Below are 19,704 nucleotides of genomic sequence, written 5' to 3' on the forward strand. Positions count from 1 at the left end.
GGCCCGGTGCCTTGGGGTTATCCTAGATTCTGCCCTGTCATTCACTCCTCATATCCAGTCACTTATTAAATCATGTCACTTCCACCTAAGGAACATATCCAAAATACGATCATTTGTCAACCAAGATGCTGCCAAAATTCTTATTCACTCTGTCGTCATATCACGTCTAGACTACTGTAACTCTCTTTTAATTGGCCTTCCCCTCCAGAGACCTCTCCAGTCCATAATGAACACTGCTGCGAGGCTCATACACCTCAGCAACCGCTCCTCCTCTGCCACATCATTCTGTCAATCCCTGCACCGGCTTCCTTTACCTTTCAGAATCAAATTCAAATTAATGACCCTGACATTCAAAGCACTTCATAACTCTGCCCCACCCTACATCTCTGAACTCATCTCTATATACTCACCCAACCACTTACTACGCTCCTCTACTGACCTGCTACTCAACTTTTCTCTCATTACCTCCTCACATGCTCGCATTCAAGACTTTGCAAGGGCTGCACCCCCCTCTGGAACTTTCTCTCACCTCTGACCGACTTTCTCCCAACCTTTCTGCTTTCAAGAAATCTTTTAAAATGCACTTCTTTCGAGAAGCCTACCCTCGCTCTGCTTAACTACCAAACGCAACACCACATACAGTACCACATTTCTCACCCACTTAATTCGATCTTGCCCACTCCCACAACTTGTGTATTACTCCCTTCCCTTTAGAGTGTATGCTCTTTTGCATAAGGCCTTCCTCACCTTTTGTACCAGTATTGATTGTGATGTATGTAACTCCATATGTTCTATGTATATAATTCATGTGATTTAGTTGTACAATCACATTTACTTTACAGTGCTACACAATATGTTGTTGCTATAAAAATACATGTTAATAATAATAATAAATAATATACACATCTGTACCATGTGAACTATGTAAAAGAACAGTGTTGCTAAATGACATTAATTATGGCAATTGGACAGCATAACCATTTATTTTACACTGTTTTAAAACCAGTTTTTCTGAGAAAATATAATAATAATAAATAAGGATATTCCCTTTAACGAAGGCTCGTGTAAATGGAGAAAGGAAAGTAGAGACATATCTCGGGATCCAATTTTGCAAAAGGCAGCAGTGCTGCCATGCTTTAACACTGAAAACTTACTCTTATGGCCAGGGTTTGTAATGAATGCTACTGAGCCAAAACTGATAGCAGAGAAATCTTTATTAAAGAAATATATTACAGAGTCTTACAACACACAAATGGAAAGTCATTCATTTCAGATAATGTGGGAAGAATCCACATAGGAATAGGACTGTCTTTGGTCTTTGATAGAGGCCTCCATTTTTTGCGCTGGTCCTTCACTCCATCTTGTTTGGGGACTTCCAGTATTTTTTTGGTATCCTAATCCTTTCCTATTCATGGTTAGCTGAAAAACAATTCTGTCTAGTAGGAGCCAATTACCTGCCGTTACTTACCTGAGATTTCAAGGCTCAGAATGGTTGAGGCAGGGCAGATTCCAGCACTTCCATGACATTATTTATGCCTCTTAGAAGGGACATATACATTTAAAGCCAAGATAGGCCAGATAAATTCTTCTTGATTTTAAGATAGGAAATTTATCAAGCCAAGTACCTTTGTAAATGCAGTTATCATAAAATGTCGAAAAGTAGTGCACACTAATGTACGCCCCTTTTCTCACTTTCTGTCATGCCTAGTACTGAAATTAACCCTAATGATGAAAATTGTCTCTGATAGCATCATGGAAAGGCTGGTGTCAGAGATCGAATATTGATGGTAAGGCAGGGGCAGGTGCAGTTTGTGATGTCATTAGAGGGGTACCGTTGGTGGCTTGTGACTGACTAGAGAATGAAATTTATTCAGTCACAGGCCACTAGCAATGCCCACCCCTATCCCCCCTCTGGTGACATCATACATGATAATAAAGCCTGGGAAACAGGCTGTGCTTTATAAGACCTGGGGGGAACAGGCTGTGCTTTATAAGACCTGGGGGGAACAGACGGTGCTTTATAAGACCTGTGGGTACAGGCTGTGCTTTATAAGACCTGGGGGGAACAGGCTGTGCTTTATAAGACCTGGGGGGCACAGACGGTGCTTTATAAGGCCTGGGGGAAAAGGCTGTGCTTGGCAAGGAATAGAAATGAAAGGATAGTTGAGCATGTAGTCTGTGATATCATTAGAGGGGTACCGCTGGTGGCTTTTGTCAGGCCACTAGCTATGCCCACCCCTATCCCCCCCTCTGATGAAATCACAGATAATGATAAAGCCTGGAGGTCACAGGCTGTGCTTTATTAAACCTTAAGGAAAGGTTTTTTTTCTACTTTTTAAGGCCTGGGGGAACAGGCTGTGCTTTATAAATCCTGGGGAAAACAGGCTGTGCTTTATAAGACCTGGGGGGAACAGGCTGTGCTCTATAAGAGCTGGGGGAACAGGCTGTGCTTTATAAGGCCTGGGGGGAACAGGCTGTGCTTTATAAGACCTGGGGGGAACAGGCTGTGCTTTATAAGACCTGGGGGGAACAGACTGTGCTTTATAAGGCCTGGGGGAACAGGCTGTGCTTGGCAAGGGATAGAAATGAAAGGATAGTTGAGCATGTAGTCTGTGATGTCATTAGAGGGGTACCGCTGGTGGCTTGTGACAGGCCACTAACTATGCCCACCCCTATCCCCCCCCTCTGATGACATCACAGATAATGATAAATCCTGGAGGTCACAGGCTGTGCTTTATTAAACCTTAAGGAAAGGGGTAACATGGGAAGATGGGGATAGATAGTATAACTTAGGGAGGATGGGGGGGATTTTTTTTTTGTTTTTTTTTGTTTTTTTTTTTTTAACTTAAAAAGTGCAAAACTATGAACAAGAAAAAAACAGCTGCATAAGTTGGTAATGGCATAGAAAGCACTTGGGGATATTAAATGCAGCTGTAAGTGCTTTCTGTGGTGATGTTGGCCACAGTGCTACTAACCTGCAAGATGGTGCATTTTGGGGAGAAGTGCCTTTTCTGGTGTTGTAATTGTAAGGTAAGGACAGTAAGATGGTAATTAACAGTATTTGCTCACCTTTGCTGTTGTCAGAATGTCATACATTACCAGATATGCAGGATGAAGCAGTGGAGGTGCTAGTGGTGTTCTGGTGGAATGTTGCACGGTACTTGGATTGGATGACTGAAAAAGATACATTTGTACAGTGGGTACAAAGCCATATTCTTTGGTGGTCTAGTCTTACACATTAGGTTCATTAAAAAATAGAGATTTCAGAACCATAGTCTAATCTAACCTATTGGTCCCTAGAAATATCATCTCCATTTTAAATTTTACCTTGCCGACGGCACAGCTACTCATTACTCCAGCCAGCTCTGGTCCACGTAATTGAACCCCTCGAGCATACGGGTCTCGCTGGGGTCCTCTTTCGGGAATGGGATGTATTTCTTGATGAACCCCGTGGCTGATTCCTATGAGGAATAATAAAAATACATTGTCATACAATAATTATTCCCTTCAGCCACGGTGGTATTTAACATTCTAAATTGCCATTTAACAGACTGATTTCCTGAACACCCCGAAATAGCTATGTGTTTTATCTGAACTCATGCAATGAAAAACTACTGCAAATAGGATTAGTAAAGCAAATCTGGTGCAAAACATAAAAGAACACTGGAGCCACTGTAAGAATAGATACAGTACTGCTCTGGTAGTGGCTCATAGGGGCAAATTCACTAAGATTCGGCAGGCGTAACTTCGCCACACTTCGCCAAATTCACTAAAATCCAAAGTTGCGCTCAGGGGTAGCGTAAGGTTGCGAAGTTACGCTAGTGATGGAAAATTTTTTCGATCTTCTTCAGCCTATCACCCATAATATAGAAAAAACGCCAGCGTTTTTTGGGATTTAGTAAAAATTTGAACTTTTTTTGAAGCAATCCCTATCTACTCTATTGCGCTTCGCCTGGTCTGAGGTGGCGAAGGAAGTCTAGCGTAAAAGGTAGCGTTCAGTACAATGCGCGCATTAGTGAATTTGCGTAGTTACGTCCGCTGTGCAAATTCACCAGGCGTAAGGGTGCGAAGTAACAGTAGCGAATTTACGCCAGTGAATTTGCAAAGTAACGAAAATGACCAACGCTAGCGAATTGACGCTAGCGTTAGGCGCTTCAGCGCTTAGTGAATTTGCCCCTAAGTGTGAAGAGGTAATGATTCCCTTCTGGGTGAATGTGATCACATCACAGTTATGCACTTACATGACTTGGTTTTATAGGAGGCTTTAATCTTCTTTCCTCCACATTTGACCAATCGACAGTGGAAAAAAACGGGTGATCCCGGATGTTGCCATTCACCCCAAGGCGTTGGTTGGCCTTCTTCTTCAAGAGCTAAAGCAAATAATGAACATGTATTTAATAATAATAATAATAATAACAACAATATATTGCATATATTTTTCTACCTTCCATACAGTAAAACATTTACATATAAAAATTCTATAATTGTTCCTAGGTTATGCCTTGTGACCTTGGTTGGTATCCAGAATATCATCAAGTACCAGAAAAGCTCTGCACATAAGGGCCTGGCAGATAAAAATCTGGTAAAAACCCAGCAGAGATCTAATGCCACTAGCTCTCCTTATAATGGTGCTTAAGGCTACTCAGCAGGCTAAACCTCTAATTTTTGCCCTACGTCATCACTTATTACTACATTTTGCCCTCACTCATGAATGTCCATTATAGAGTGACCTTCTTCTGGAGACATTTCAACCCGGGTTCTAAATGCACTTTTTTCCTTCCACACTTGATACCACACTACCTAGAAGCTATACCAGTGAGGGTCATCTGACTAATGGAAACAATTTTACTACTACTTCAACAGGCCACAGATTGGTGCTTCCTATGCCAACATTCCACCATAACAAATTACTAAATACTAAACTAAACTAAATACCTTAAAAACATTCTGCTATATCAAAAACAAAATACATTTTTATAACTTTATATTAAAGGGGCTGTTCAACTTTGAGTTAACTTTTAGTATGATGTAGAGATTGATATTCTGATACAATTTGCAATTGGTTTTCATTTTATATTTGTGTTTTTTTGCTTTATATTCAGCAGCTCTCCAGTTTGAAATGTCAGTTGTCTAGTTGCTAGGGTCCACATTATCCTAGCAACCAATGATTTGAATAAGCGACTGGAATATGAATAGGAGAAGGCTTGAATATAAAGATGAATAATACAAAGTAGCAATAACAATACATTTATAGCCTTACAGAGTGTTTGTTTTTAAGATGGGGTCAGCCATTTTAAAGCTGGAAAGAGTCAGAAGAAAAAGGCAAATAAAACAAACAAAAACTATAAAAAAAATGAAGATCACTTGAAAAGTTAATTTGAATTAGCCATACTATAACATACTAAAGGTTAACTTAAAGGTGAACCACCCTTTTAATAGTAGCATTTACTTTCTTTTCTGTTTATTTATTTTTGGAAAAGTGAAAACAAAAAATAATTGTTAAAAAAAAAATAGCATTTACTAAATGTTCATTCTGATTTTACTAACCTGTTTTATGAGGTCACGCAGTTTGGTAGAAAGGGAGTCTAGATATTCAGGCTCTTTGTTGATAATGCTTTCTACCTGTTTTTTCAAGTTTCCCTTCGGTGAGAATGGTAACCTATTGGTGGCCATTTCATACAAGATGACTCCGAAAGACCACCAGTCAGCTCCAGCGTCGTATGGCTCCTCTAATAAAACCTTGACAACAAATAACAGATTAGTTACCAAAAGTTCTCATACTGAGAACCCTGATTACTATATGGGATTGCAGAATGGGCAAACTGATGCTTGAATGAAGGCCAATAAAGTAGATTTATAAATGCAATTACCCAGGATGGGCTGAAGGATTAGCTGGCTCTGGCAGTCCAATAAGCTCAGAGTGTTAGTGTGCCAAGTGGTAGAGTAACACATCAGTGTCACTTAAAATAATAAGAAATATTGTGTAAATGTAAAGGAACTGAGATTCTCACCTGTGGTGCCGTGTATCCTGGTGTTCCGTAATAGTCACACCGTGTGTTTGCTCCATACATACCGGTGCAAACAAGGCCAAAATCGCCGATCTTCACATGGCCCTGTTCATCCACCAATATGTTCTCTGGTTTGAGGTCACTGTAAGACATACATGGTACAGTCTATATTAGAATGATGTCCAGAAACACAACTATGTATAAACAGTGAAAGACTTGAGAGAGGATTTAAATTTTTCTTACCGATGAATGATCCCGTTCTTGTGCAGGAACTGTATACCCACCACTAATTCTGAAGCATAAAACCTTTTAGAAAAAAGAAAACACAAATCACCTTGTAGTCCCGTCTCATACCATTTAATATATGCTTGAGCAGTGTTTCTGTGTTGTACCTGTTGCCCTGTACGGCAACATTTTCCGGGCCCCCTGGTCCCCATCCACTCTCAAGCCCCACCCCATATCTCAATCACCCCACCCCACAGTTAAAAGGCCACAGATATCAGAGCTATTAAACCCCCTAAGATATAAAAAGCCATTGGTGGCCAGCCCCCTCTCACATGTTATAAAAAGCCAATAGTGATCAGGGGCCCACCTGCAAGTAAAAGAAAATTGATGGCCTGGGTCCCCTCACCCATAAGTTATAAAAAGCCATTGGTGGCCTCCTTTAAGTTAAAAAAAACTTGGTAGCCAGGCCCCCCAAATTTTTAAAAAATTGCTTGCCAGGGTTTTTCGTCTAAGGGGGCCCCTGCCAAGCTTCACTTACTTGATTAGTCAGGCCCCCCTGCTTTCAGTGTTCTGCCAGCTTTAGAAAATAGGACAGCTTCTACGTGCATGCAAGATTTTCTCCTATTCAGATTTTCTGTACCCTCATTGGTTCTTTAAGGATAAGTCCCGGTAAAGCTGTACAGGGATTGGATAGGGGAAGTAGGAACTTCTCCTTCAGCCTATCCAATCCCAATGCAGATTTACTAGGGCTTATCCTTAAAGAACCAATGAAGGTACTGTAAATCTGAATAGGAGAAAATCTTGCATGCACAGAGCTGCTGTCCTATTTTCTGAAGCTGGCAGCATGCTGAAAGCAGGGGGGCCCGGCTAATCAAGTAAGTGAAGCATGGCCAGGCCCCCCTTAGACACAAAACCCTGCAGGCCCAGGACAACTGTCCCCCCTGGTGGCAGCCCTGCTAGCATGTTACTTATAGTGTTACATGACTGGTAGATATCCATTGTATTTTATGTACTTCTGTCTCAATGAGCTTGCTACTTACAGCACTTGCTTGTCACTCAGACGTCCTCGGTCCTCGATGATGTTCTCCAGTGTTCCGCCACTGACGTACTCCAGGGCTAGCAGGATTAGCGACTGGTTATAAAAACAGAAAGGAGAAGGTGAAGCATAGAAATGGATAGGACAAAATTGGAACATGATCATTCTAATAATTTAATACAAAAATATGCAAAACAGCATAATAATTACAACAAACTAAGATAACTCCAGGTTAGACAGAACACAATACACTGATATTAATAGCAGTTTTGGTTCCCCAACTCAGCATTCTAGATTATAATAATGGGCAGGGGTTTAAAGTTGGGGGTTCCCTGGGAAAAAAAAGATTTCTGGGCCTCTTCCGCACATAAATCCAGCCACACATACACACGGGTCACCATTGACCCCCCCCAACACATATACTCAAGGGTCACACGGGAGCCCCACTGGGCCCCTTATACCCAGGGTCAGTGATACTGGGATAGGGTCCTGCTATACTTTATATATGTGGTTTTATATACATATAGTAGAGACCTCAGGATACACTGCTATATCTATATAAATATATCAGCTTATCCTGAGGTCTCTACTACTGTAGTAGCATCACATTCACTAACAAGGTGGCAAGGCTCTGTTTAAATACAAATATGCCATATAAAATACTTTTATTATCAGCATAATATGTGCAAAAAGCAGACAGACCCTAGCAGAGCTCACAACCCTGTACCTTAGTTTGGAATGTTGCCATTGCCCGGCATAGAAATGGGCATCCGCTAGCAATCTGGAGAACCGATGCCTCTCGTCTGACATATTTGAAATCTTCCTCTTGCTGCTTCTCAATGATCTTGATTGCAGTTAGTTGGTTCTTGATTTTATATGATGCCAACACCACCTGGGAAAGAAGAGTGTGAAGGAAATAAATATTACTGGGTTTCTTATATGAAATGATGAGCCATGAAATATTCAGTATTTCCGTTTTATCCTAATAGCCCCACATTTTTGTACTGGCAATAATGTGACAGTCAAAGGAGACAGGATAGGATAAATTAACATGATAGAGACAGTTTTATTTAATTTGTTTGTGCTTTTTTAATATAAATGTATTTACCCTTTAAAAGGTACATTGAAAAGTCACGTGTGTGCCCTGTCTGGGACTGACCATCCTTCTTCAATAGGAATGAAGATTTAGATAAGGGAAAATATTCTCTACAGCAAATATAGCACATGTACTTGCACTGATCAGAGAAGAGTTTACATTTACATGCTTAATTCTCTTGTGATTTCTGTCTCCTTTTGGTTTCATTACAGATCATTACAATATATTTTCCAATAGAAGCTCATCACTCACCTTGCCGAAGTTGCCTTCTCCTAGTTCTTTAATAAGGCTGTAATTTTTAATATCGAGGTACTGCGATGTTTTGGCGTCCTCTCTAACCTTCTCTTTTCCTCCTAGGGGATTTGTAAAAAAGACAATGCAACTCAATTCATCCAATAAAGATACATAGAATGTTATGTTAAATAATTACAATGTCCTTATATTTAAGGTGCAGTCGTCATGTCCCGTAATTAATACACATCAATGGTCCCTATTATGTAGTATATTCCCAAATCAGCGACCTGGTACAGTATGTGGTCAAGTTGGAAAGAACAATCATTTTACAGTAGGCCCCCCAGGGCAACAAAACATTATTTATAGACCATTTGATTGTAAATTACAGTCACTGTGAGCTATCTATCCATTGATGCATTGATCTTAATGGCATGTCTAGGGTTAAAGGGGTGGTTTACCTTTGAGTTAACGTTTAGTATGTTATATAATGATCAAGTCTAAGCAATTTTTCAATTGGTCTTCAGTATTTATTTTTTATTGTTGTAATTATTTTCCTTCTTCTTCTGACCCTTTCCAGCTTTCAAATGGGGGTCACTGACCCCATCTAAAAATCAAATGCTTTGTATAGCTACACATTTATTGTTACTGCTACTCTGATTACTGGTATTTTCAGGCCCTTCCTATTCATATCCCTGTCTCATTCTAATGCATGGTTGCTAGGGTATATTGAACCTTAGCAACCCGTTTGCACAAATTGCAAACTGCAGAGCTGCTGAATAAAAAGCTACATAACTCAAAAAAACACAAATAATACAAGATAAAAAAACAATTGCAAATTGTCTCAGAATACCACTTTCTACATCATACTAAAGGTTAACTCAAAGGCGACCAAACCCTTTAGTGGAGGGCTCATTGGTCATTTCTGCAGTAATATTACAAGCAAGGCTGGGGTTAAAGTTTACCATAAATTACCATACAACCACTGAAATTAGTAATGAATGTATAATGGAAAGATGCTTTGAAATAATGAGCCTGTGGGGATCTGTTTTGGGTTGAGCCCCCATTTAAGTCCTACATCAATATCTTTCAAGTTTTGTTCTCCTTACCAGCTGGGTTCTCCTCCAGACTTCTTGATCTTTTACTTCTCACTGGATATTGCTTGAGACGTTCTAGGCAAATCCTTAAATCTTTTAGTTTTATCTTTTCTCCTGCTAAAAGAATAAAAATCACTTTGTGACTCTCTAATTTCTAATTTAGTCAGGGACTCCTTCAAGGCCACAACTAGGGGTGGGCAGAGGAAGCACCTGCCTAGGGTGCAACAATAGTGGCGCTGCTGGGCAGGTACCTGAAAAGTGTCTTCTGCCTACCCCTAGTGCTTGTTCACTGCCCACTGTCACTCTTGCCTCCCTCCCATCTGTCACTTTCCCTCTGTCACTTTCTCTTCCCCTCTGTCACTCTCCCCTCCCTATGTCACTCTATACTTTCTCACCTTTGTTGTTCTCCCCTCCCCTCAGGGGGGAGCAGGGTAGCTGGCGGGGTTGTGTAGGGTGCCTGGTCAGCTTGGCCTGGCACTGGACTCATTTATCGGCAATGTGCAAAAAATTAGTGCAAAGAGCATTTGTTGTTTGAGGGGCAGATTTTATAAATGGGTCGAATTGAAAATTCTAAATTCAAATTTTCATGTTTTTTTATGGTCAAAACTGTCAAATTCGACTGGGAAGTTATTCAAATTCGATTCAAATTTTCGAGATTTATCATACACTGGCCCTTAAAGAACTCAGATTCGACTATTCACCACCAAGTCAATAGGAGAGGTCCAGGGATCATTTTGGAGTTGTTTGCAGCCTTCCTGACATTCAAGTTTTTTTCAGAGAAAAAACTCGAATCAAGTTTTTAAATTTTAAATCGAAATCAATTCGAATTTGAGTCGAGTTTTCGGGCCGATCCTACTCACATGAGTTTGAAAAATTCGAATTTTTTTTAATAGATTCTGATTGGTCGAATTCCGAGTTCATGGGAATTTACGGGAGTTTTTAAAGACTCGCATGATTTTGAAATTTCAACCTTTGATAAATGGGCATCCCCATGTTGCAGCTGCCAGCACCACACACTGCACTTCAGCGCTAAGGAGAAAACGTTTCTTTTTTTGCCTCTGATCCTAGGATTTTTATAAATCTCCAAGTGTGAAAATGTTATTTCTCATTGGTGATGTTGGTTGAAAAACTGGTGAGTGACAATCTGATCCTGAGTTGCACAAGACAGGCTGTGCCTAAATGGCAAGTAACAGCTTCAGCCTAAGTGGCTACTGCCAGCCAGGCCCGGACTGGCAATCTGTGAGTTCTGGCAAATGCCAGAGGGGCTGCTGTAAGATGCCATAGAAAGTGACTATTAAGTGGGCTGGTGGAGGCTGTTTGGGCCTCTGTGTACTAGAAATGCCAGGGCCTATTTTGACTCCCAGTCCAGTCCTGCTGCCAGCCCAAGCATATGGGGGGAGTGGATACTTTCCCACATTATACAGTAAATGCCAGAGGTTATTAGCGCCCAAAATATATTATATAACATGAGAGGCAGCAGACACAGGCAACCCAAATGCATTTTATACAATCAGAGGAAACAGAGAATATTATATATAAGGAGAGGCTTTGGTCACTGGCACAACAATTACATTATATACAGTACAAAGCAATGGTTACTGCCACCCCAATAACGTTACCTACAGTGAGACCCAGAGGTACATTAAATACAGTCAAAGGCAGTTGGCATAGGTACCCCAAGCACTTTATGGTGCCAACATATACTGGCTCCAAAGAGTATTATACCCAATTCAGGCCCCTCCTATTCAAATTTCTTGTCTCATTCAAATCAATGTATTGTTGCTAGGGTATTTTGAACCCTAGCAACCAGTTTGCAGAAATTGCAAACTGAAGAGCTGCTGAAAAGGTAAATAACAAAAACCACAACTAATAAAAAACTTAAACCAATGCAAATTGTCTCAGAATATCACTTTCTACATGATACTAAAGGTTAACTCATAGGTGAACAACCCCTTTAGTGGAGGGCTCATTGGTCATTTCTGCAGTAATATTACAAGCAAGGCTAGGGTTAAAATTTACCATAAATGACCATACAACCACTGACATTAGTAATGAATGTATTTTGGAAAGATGCTTTCCAATATTGGTTGAGCAGCCCTTTAAGTCCTACATCAATATCTTTCAAGTTTTGTTCTCCTTACCAGCTGGGTTCTCCTCCGGACTTCTCGATCTTTTTCTTCTCAGCGGATATTGCTTTAGACGTTCTAGGCAAATCCTTAAATCCTTCAGTTTTATCTTTTTTCCTGCTAAAAGAATAAAAATCACTTTGTGACTGTCTAATTTCTAATTTAGTCAGGGACTCGTTCAGGGTCGGAACTAGGGGTGGGCAGGAGAAGCACCTGCTTAGGATGCAATGATAGGGGGGTGCTGGGCAGGTAAAAGTGGCTTCTGCCTACCCCTAATGCGTGTTCACTGCTCACTGCCACTCTTACCTCCCTCCCATCTGTTGCCTCCCCTCGCTTGTGCAAGAGGTGGGGGAGTGAGGTGGCTAGCCAGGTTGCCTAGGGTGCCTGGTCGGCAATTTGCAAAAAATTTGTGCAAAGAACATTTGTTGTATAAATGTTGCAGCTGCCAGCACCACACGCTGCACTCTAGGTACAATTGCTCTGGAATTGAGAGCGAAGGGGCACAGGTTTCTATGTTCTATGTTCTTTCCAGTGGTTGAAAAACTGGTGAATGACAATTTGATCCTGAGTTGGACTCATAAAACGGCAAGTAACACCTTTAGCCTTAATGACTACTGCCAGCCCAAGCATATGGGGGGAGTGGATCCTTTCCCACATTATACGCTAAATGCCAGAGGTTATTAGCACCCAAAATATATTATATAACATAAGAGACAGCAGGCAACCCAAATACATTTTATACAATCAGAGGCAGCAGAGCACATTATATATAAGGAGAGGCTGTGGTTACTGGCACAACAATTACATTATATACAGTACAAAGCAACGGTTACTGCCACCCCAATAATGTTACCTACAGTGAAACCCAGTGGTACATTAAATACAGTCAAAGGCAGTTGGCACAGGTACCCCAAGCACTTTATGGTGCCAACATATACTGGCTCCAAAGAGTATTATACCCATTGAAAGGGAGCGCACACTGGTACCCAAAATATATTGTATACAGTAAACATTATATACAGGCACACATAGTAACCTACATATAGTGGTGCCTCAACTATATTAAACATTAAAAGCCAACGGTTTTTGCCCAAGTAATTTATGGTGCCAACTGACACTGTCACCATAGGGCATTATACACATTGGAAGAGGATACTGGCACTCGAAATATATTGTATACAATAAACATTATATACAGATACTCATAGTACCATTCATATAGTCGTGCCTCAACTATATTAAACATGAAAGTCAATGGTGTTTGCCCTCCAAGAACACTATATACAGTGAAAAGTAGAGGACATACACACCCCATGTTTTTTATATAAAATGAGAGGTGGGGGCACAGTCACCCAAAGTTAAATGCCCATCTTTGCATATTTAACAGATGAGTTACAGGTTGTATAATTATATTCTTAAAGTAATATATTTTTTCTTCTCCTTACTAGCTGGGTCCTCCACTGGGCTCTCGGATCTTCTCCTTTTCTTCTCCATTTTCCTTCTTTTCCAAGGATGTTCTTTCTTCTTCTTCTTCTTTCTTCTGCTGCTATCTTCTTCCTCCGCACTACAAACTCACTTTTCTGCTCAAATCTCTTCTTCTAGCGCTTCCAAAAACTCTCTCCAACTCACACAAGCTCCTGCAGTCACTGCACACTCACTAAATGACAGTTGTGACAGTTGGCTTCTGAGAGCTGGTGTCTGAGTGGCATGTGTCAGTTGAGTCTGAGCAGCAATTGAATACACAACAAGTATACACAACACAGCATGGTCAACATAAGTTCTTTAGGGAATTCTTTCTAAACTTCTAAACTTTGTAAATGAATCACCCAGTCAGACACCACTCCCCAACATGTACCTCTTCCCCAGTACCTTTCTCCAAGCCACTCCATGTACAATCCCCCCAACATTTTAGGAAGAGAAAGAGGGACAAAACAATTTGGCAGGTTGTTTCTTTGCTTATCTTAAATTGTTACAAAAGTATTTACGTGCTGCCGGTTGAGCTATGATAATCGTAACTGTCCTGCCAAAAAACGGGACAGTTGGGAGGTATGCATGTAAATCTTCTTTCCCTTGCCGCTGCTCAGGGGGACATAGCAGAAAGACCTGAAGCGGCGAAAAGACCCGATGCTGAAAGGAGCCAAAATCCCGTAGAACAAAGCTGAAGAATCTGCCATCGCCCGAAGACAAAGAAGAAGAACCTAAGGTAAGTTCCACTGAACACCAATGGGTTTTTTTTCATTAAACCCCTAGCACCAATGTTTTTTTACATTTTATATGGGGCCACTAACAGTCAATGATTTTTTTTTATTTTCTATGGGAGCCCTTGACCACCAATGGCATTTTTAACTTGTACGGGATGGGGGGCTTGGCCACCAGAAAATGTTGTTGTATGGAGACCTGTGATTTCTAATGGTGGCTCTAGCTGTAGGTAATCAAATGGTGTGCTGTATAAGAGGTGAGCTCAAACATTGGGAAAGTGAGTGTGAGGCCTTGTTTATAGTATGTACCTGAGGATCACCTTGGCTGCTGCTCATGATGTAAAAACATGACATTATTATGTATTGCAATCGGATGCAGTGCCTGCAGGTGTATTGGGCCATGTCATCTCTCAAGCCTGTGCAGCTAAAGTATACTATAATAAATAAAGTGCAACCTCTTGTAAAATATAAGAATATTATAAAAAAAATACGGGGCAGAAGGCAAATAAACATTGCTGCTTAGTGTATTAAATATTACAAAGATGGGTTTATAGCTTTTTGTTTCACTTCACATGTAGTCAGATCTCATTCAGTGTTTGGGGGCACTGCAACCTACCGACCCCCTGCCTCCCCACCTGAGTGAACAGAGTCCTTGCAGAGGAAGATGATCCAGCAGTTCCCCTTCCTCTATAGTTACACAACTGGCTTAAATACATCATTATTCCATGACCACTTTGCTTAGATGTCGATTTACATCTTTTTATTATAAAGGGAACACTTGGATTTGAACCTGAGCCCTCTCAAACTGCAGTCAAATACTCTTATCATTGAGCTATACCCCCTGACAGCAAAAACACTCAGTGCTGTCCCACTGGCCCACCTATACCTATGGGGTCCCCCACAATTGCAGGGTCTGCTTCCTCTATAGTTTAACACCTGTTGCGATAGGAATAATAAAGATTAAAACTTGATTATTTTCTCATCAATAAAATGCATCTCTAAACTTCAGGTAGTTTTAGGATTATATGTTATATTGAATAATGTACAGGTATTTAATAGATATTAATTTAGTATAAGAAAGAGAAGGGGGTCCGTGATTTGAACTGGGACCTCTGCAGTCATACAGATCATACAGTATCTACTTATGACTCAGTTTGGCTGTATGTGGGACAGAAATATTTGCATACTTTGCAATGTCCCAATACTGCTGGAGCCGTAAGAACGGCTGGCTAGGCCCAGTATTGTAAAATATAAGGATCATTTCTGTATTTAAAAACACTCAACAGAATCCTGTACAGGACCCGCAAGGCTCCTTGACTGCCCCTTCTGCCTGCCCCTACCTGCAAGTTGTCAATTTCTAACCCGTCCAAGGACCCATGGAACTGGAAGTGATGTCATAGTTGGCTGAAAGGGACATCACTCCTGAGATGGATCAACTGGGTCATAAATGGCAGAGGAAAGTGATATAAGAGCCTGTGGTGGAGCTGGGGACCCATGGACTGCCCAAACGGTCAGAGACTTTCCACCCAATTACCCACTTATTTGTGGGTAACTGCCCTGATACAGCTCTAAAGTAGAATCAACTGTCTGGGCCCAGTGTTCACTTAGTGGGGATGCTCTGCACCAGCTGAGTAAAGGCATTAGTCCACTGGTTGCAGAAACGTTACCCCAGGAGGCGTGATTAGTGATAAGCCTTTGCATGCAGGTTTCCTCTTTGTTAGTTTATGCAGCAGTATCTAAATAGTGAATAAAGCAGCCCCTGTTATAAAATATAATAACATTAAGATAATATTAGATATCTAAAGTCATGTAACTCCAAGGTGATTTCTAATATGCTTGTATTTTAGAATAGGGGGTGCATTATTTATTATAATAGACATTTCAGTGAGTCACATGACAGAAATTCCATCACTCAGCAACAGTCATAACTGATGACATCACTAAGCACCGTTTATAAGGATATCATTTACAGGATGTTCAAAAAACGGGATGGCTAGGAGGTATACTATATGTGGTCAGTGTATGTATGCATAGTGTCTTTCAGGGGGTGAAAATACAAATGCATTCTGCTTCCTTGCATAATGATTAATAACGTATGGGCATGTAGTGTCATACCTCCGAACATTTTGGAAGTAAAATGAGGGACAAAAAATTTTTCCGCACGTAGTATATTGAAATTATTTGACCAGGCACCTTACTGTGGCCACACCCCCTTATTACTTATCTAAACTGTTTTTTTGTGTCTGAAAAGTGTTACAAAGTATCTTAATTGCACCTGTTTAGGGATGGATGAGTTTTTTCGCCTTGTTTCACCGCAAAAATGACGCCCATAGACTTGTATGGCCTAGTGCGTCAACAAAAAAGACGTGCGTCAAAACAATTTCGCCGCGCAACAAAATTTTTTTGACGCCCATAGACTTTCGCCCATCCCTACACCTGTTAGCTGTTCTGTGCTCTCTGCTAAAAGCCAATTAAGTGAGAAACTTTGTTTCTCTTTCTGGCTGTTTATTGCAGTGAAAATAGGAACTTTCCAGTATAAATGAGGGACTGCAGGTTGAGCTGTCAAAAGAGGGACTGTCCTTCCGAAAAAGGGACAGTTGGGAGGTATGTCGTATTGCTAAAAACCTCCATTTTGCTGATGGATTATTTGTGGACAATCTAAGGCCCCATGTTGCCCCTTACTCTGCACTTGAGCTCCAAGAGTATTGCAGGCAACACATCTCTTGCACTTTTTACTGCCCCTGGTAAAGTACTGCAGGGACTTGTGCACTGTATTTGCATGTCATTTACCCCAAAACTTGCCACATACATCTAGGGTTGCCACTTAACCAGGATTTCGCTGGCATTGTTAGCTAAAATGACGCCACTGCTATCAAAAAGGAGGAAATATTAAATGGATAAGGAGGACAGGCTACACCTTAAATACTAGGTATTGGGGTATCCAGAGAGCTCTAAATTATGGAAAGGCAGTCTCATATAGTGGGACATTCACTAAAAATCGTAGTTGCGCTCAGGGGTAGCGTAAGGTTGCGAAGTTGCGCTAGCGTTAATTCGCCTACTACGCTAGCGATAGTTAATTTGCATACGGTGCCAAATTTAATTTTCAATGGAAGTATTCGTAGCAGCACTACACAAGCCTGGGAAACCTTCAAAACATCAAATAAAATTTTTATTTTGCCCTACACATGTGCCCACTGGATAGTTAAGTTGCCATGAGTTAGGAAATGTAGGGGGGAAGGAGGGTAGCTCGATCTTTTTCAGCCTATCGCCCATAAAAAATGAATAAACGCCAACGTTTTTTGGGACTTAGAAATTTTTTTTACTTTTTTTGAAAGCAATCTCTATCTACTCTATTGCGCTTCGCCTGGTCCGAGGTGGCGAAGGAAGTCTGGCGTAAAAGGTAGCGTTCAGAATCATTCGCGCATTAGTGAATTTGCGTAGTTACGTCCGTTGCGCAAATTCGCCAGGCGTGAGGGTGCGAAGTAACCCTAGCGAATTTACGCCAGCGTTGGTTAGTGATTGGCGAATTAACGAAAATGCCCAACGCTAGCGAATTCACGCTAGCGTTAGGCGCTTCGGCGTTTAGTGAATTTGCCCCATAGACTTCATTTTATCCATATTATTAAAAATTTTTCCTTTTTCTCTGTAACAATAAAACAGTGGTTTGTACTTTATCGAAGCTAAGATGTTGTTAATTCTTAATGGAAGCAAAACCAACCTATTGGGTTTATTTCATGTTTAAATGAATTTCTAGTAGGTATGAAGATCCAAATTATGGAAAGATCCATTATCTAGAAAAAAACCTATGTCCCTGGAGAACAGGTCCTATACCTGTAATACAACTGATAAGATGCTTGAGTTGTAGTTTAGATTGATTAGACATTACTTGCTGTGCACAGTATAGAGACCACAGCCGCAGATCATACACAGTAGTGTTTAACCCTTAAATTGCCTGTATGGTTTAGTGGAAGAGTTTATATGCCGAGAACTTCCCACACCAGTTAGTTGAACTGAAGAAGCTACTCAGATGAGTAGTAAAACGTCTTCAGTGATTACTCAGCAAGTCCAGTTGTTTTTAGATTGACCTATACTAGATATACCATGACCTGGATGAATGAAAATCTTCATACATTGCCTGTATGGCTGTTCAATTCCTCAATCGTACAGCATGACAAAGTGTAACATAAAGTTCTTCCACCTGTTCCCTCTCTTTCTTTTTCCTCATTTGAGGCTCACTGCATTAGGCTCTTTTCTCCTGTTTCACTCTGCATTGCTGTCATATATCGATCACCAGGACCAACTGCACCATTTCTGGACAACTTTGCTGCCTGGCTTCCTTACTTTCTTTCATCTAACATCCCATCCATCATATTAGGTGACTTTAATATACCCATTAACAACATTAACAACCCTCCTGTCTCTAAACTTCTTTCACTAACCTCCTCCATAGGCTTATCTTTGTGCTCAGACTCCACCCTCTCACTCCAATGGTAATGCTCTGGATCTCATATTTACCAGACTTTGTTCAACCACCAATTTTACTAACTCACCATTTATCCTCTCTTCTCTCTTCTTCCTTTGACTCTCTTCACTCTAATATCTCAGCCATCTCTTGTCCTAATGTGGCTACCTCTATCTATTCTCACCACTGCCCTTAATGAGCTTGCTCCTATAAAAACTAAATGTGCTAGGCCCAAACCACTTCAACCTTGGCATACTGCTCATACAAAAGCGCTCCAAAGACACTCACGTGCACATGAGTGTCGCTGGTGCAAATCCCACTCAGAATCAGACTTTTGGAGCTACAAATCTGTCCTGCGCTCCTATAACACCAGCCTCTTCCAAGCCAAACAAACATACTTTACTTCACTCATTAACTCCCTTTATAAAAAAAATGGCACAACTTTCTCCACCTTTAACACTCTCCTCTCTGCTCAAGATATTGCTGAGCACTTCAAAAACAAAATTGACACTATCAGAAGGGACATTACACTACTCAACCCCCCTAGACTTACACCACCCTCTCTCCACACTCCCCAGTCTCTCCTTTGCTCCTTCACCCCTGTCACTGATGAGGAAGTCTCAAAGCTTTTGGCCTCTTTTCACCTTACCACCTGCCCGCTTGATCCAATTCCCTCAAAACTTCTCCGCAATACCAATCCTTGTTTAATCAAAGCCTTAACTCACCGATTTAATCTTTTGCTCTCAACTGGACTGTTTCCTTCTCAACTAAAGCATGCTCTTGTCACCCCCATTCTGAAAAAAACCCTCTCTTGATCCCTCCGATCGTGACAACCTCCGACCTATCTCTCTGCTACCTTTCATCTCTAAACTACTGGAGCGCCTAGTCTACAACCGTCTAACCTCATTCCTCTCTGACAATAACCTGCTGGGCCCCCTACAATCTGGTTTTAAGCCACAACACTCCACTGAAACTGCCCTGACTCGACTAACTAATGACCTTTTAACCGCTAAAGCCAACAATCATTTCTCACTATTAATACTGCTTGATCTCTCAGCTGCATTTGACACTGTAGATCACCCTCTCCTCCTCCAGTCCCTCCATTCACTTGGCCTTTGTGACACAGCCCTGTCCTGGTTCTCTTCTTACATCACCAATCGTTCCTTCAGTGTCTCATACAACGGAGAAGCATCTTCTCCCCTACTTCTTTCTGTTGGGGTTCCTC

The 19,704-nt window shown here is 41.0% G+C and overlaps 1 protein-coding gene across 1 annotated transcript; it reads right to left on the minus strand.

Annotated features, from left to right (window-relative positions):
* Positions 1-2,917: 2,917 nt before the first annotated feature.
* LOC121403676 (protein kinase C delta type-like) lies at positions 2,918-13,313 on the minus strand. Its single transcript, XM_041591485.1, has 12 exons — positions 13,265-13,313; positions 11,835-11,939; positions 9,706-9,810; positions 8,618-8,718; positions 7,997-8,161; positions 7,274-7,365; positions 6,252-6,314; positions 6,012-6,150; positions 5,548-5,739; positions 4,242-4,370; positions 3,328-3,461; positions 2,918-3,174 (listed from the first exon to the last, which is right to left on the minus strand). Exons 1-11 carry the CDS (start codon positions 13,311-13,313, stop codon positions 3,351-3,353), a joined length of 1,251 nt encoding a protein of 416 aa, XP_041447419.1. The 3' UTR covers positions 2,918-3,174; positions 3,328-3,350.
* Positions 13,314-19,704: the final 6,391 nt, after the last annotated feature.

This window comes from Xenopus laevis, chromosome 4S (genome assembly GCF_017654675.1).
Source record: "Xenopus laevis strain J_2021 chromosome 4S, Xenopus_laevis_v10.1, whole genome shotgun sequence".
Classification (NCBI taxonomy): domain Eukaryota; kingdom Metazoa; phylum Chordata; class Amphibia; order Anura; family Pipidae; genus Xenopus; species Xenopus laevis.

Bases quoted from the DNA above. Each gene is read 5' to 3' on its own strand.
- LOC121403676 (XM_041591485.1), bottom strand. From the start codon at position 13,313: ATGGAGAAGAAAAGGAGAAGATCCGAGAGCCCAGTGGAGGACCCAGCT. The intron at 9,811-11,834 runs GTAAGGAGAACA...TTATTCTTTTAG, and splicing joins TCCGGAGGAGAACCCAGCTG to CAGGAGAAAAGATAAAACTA. The intron at 6,151-6,251 runs GTAAGAAAAATT...TATGTCTTACAG, and splicing joins AAGAACGGGATCATTCATCG to TGACCTCAAACCAGAGAACA.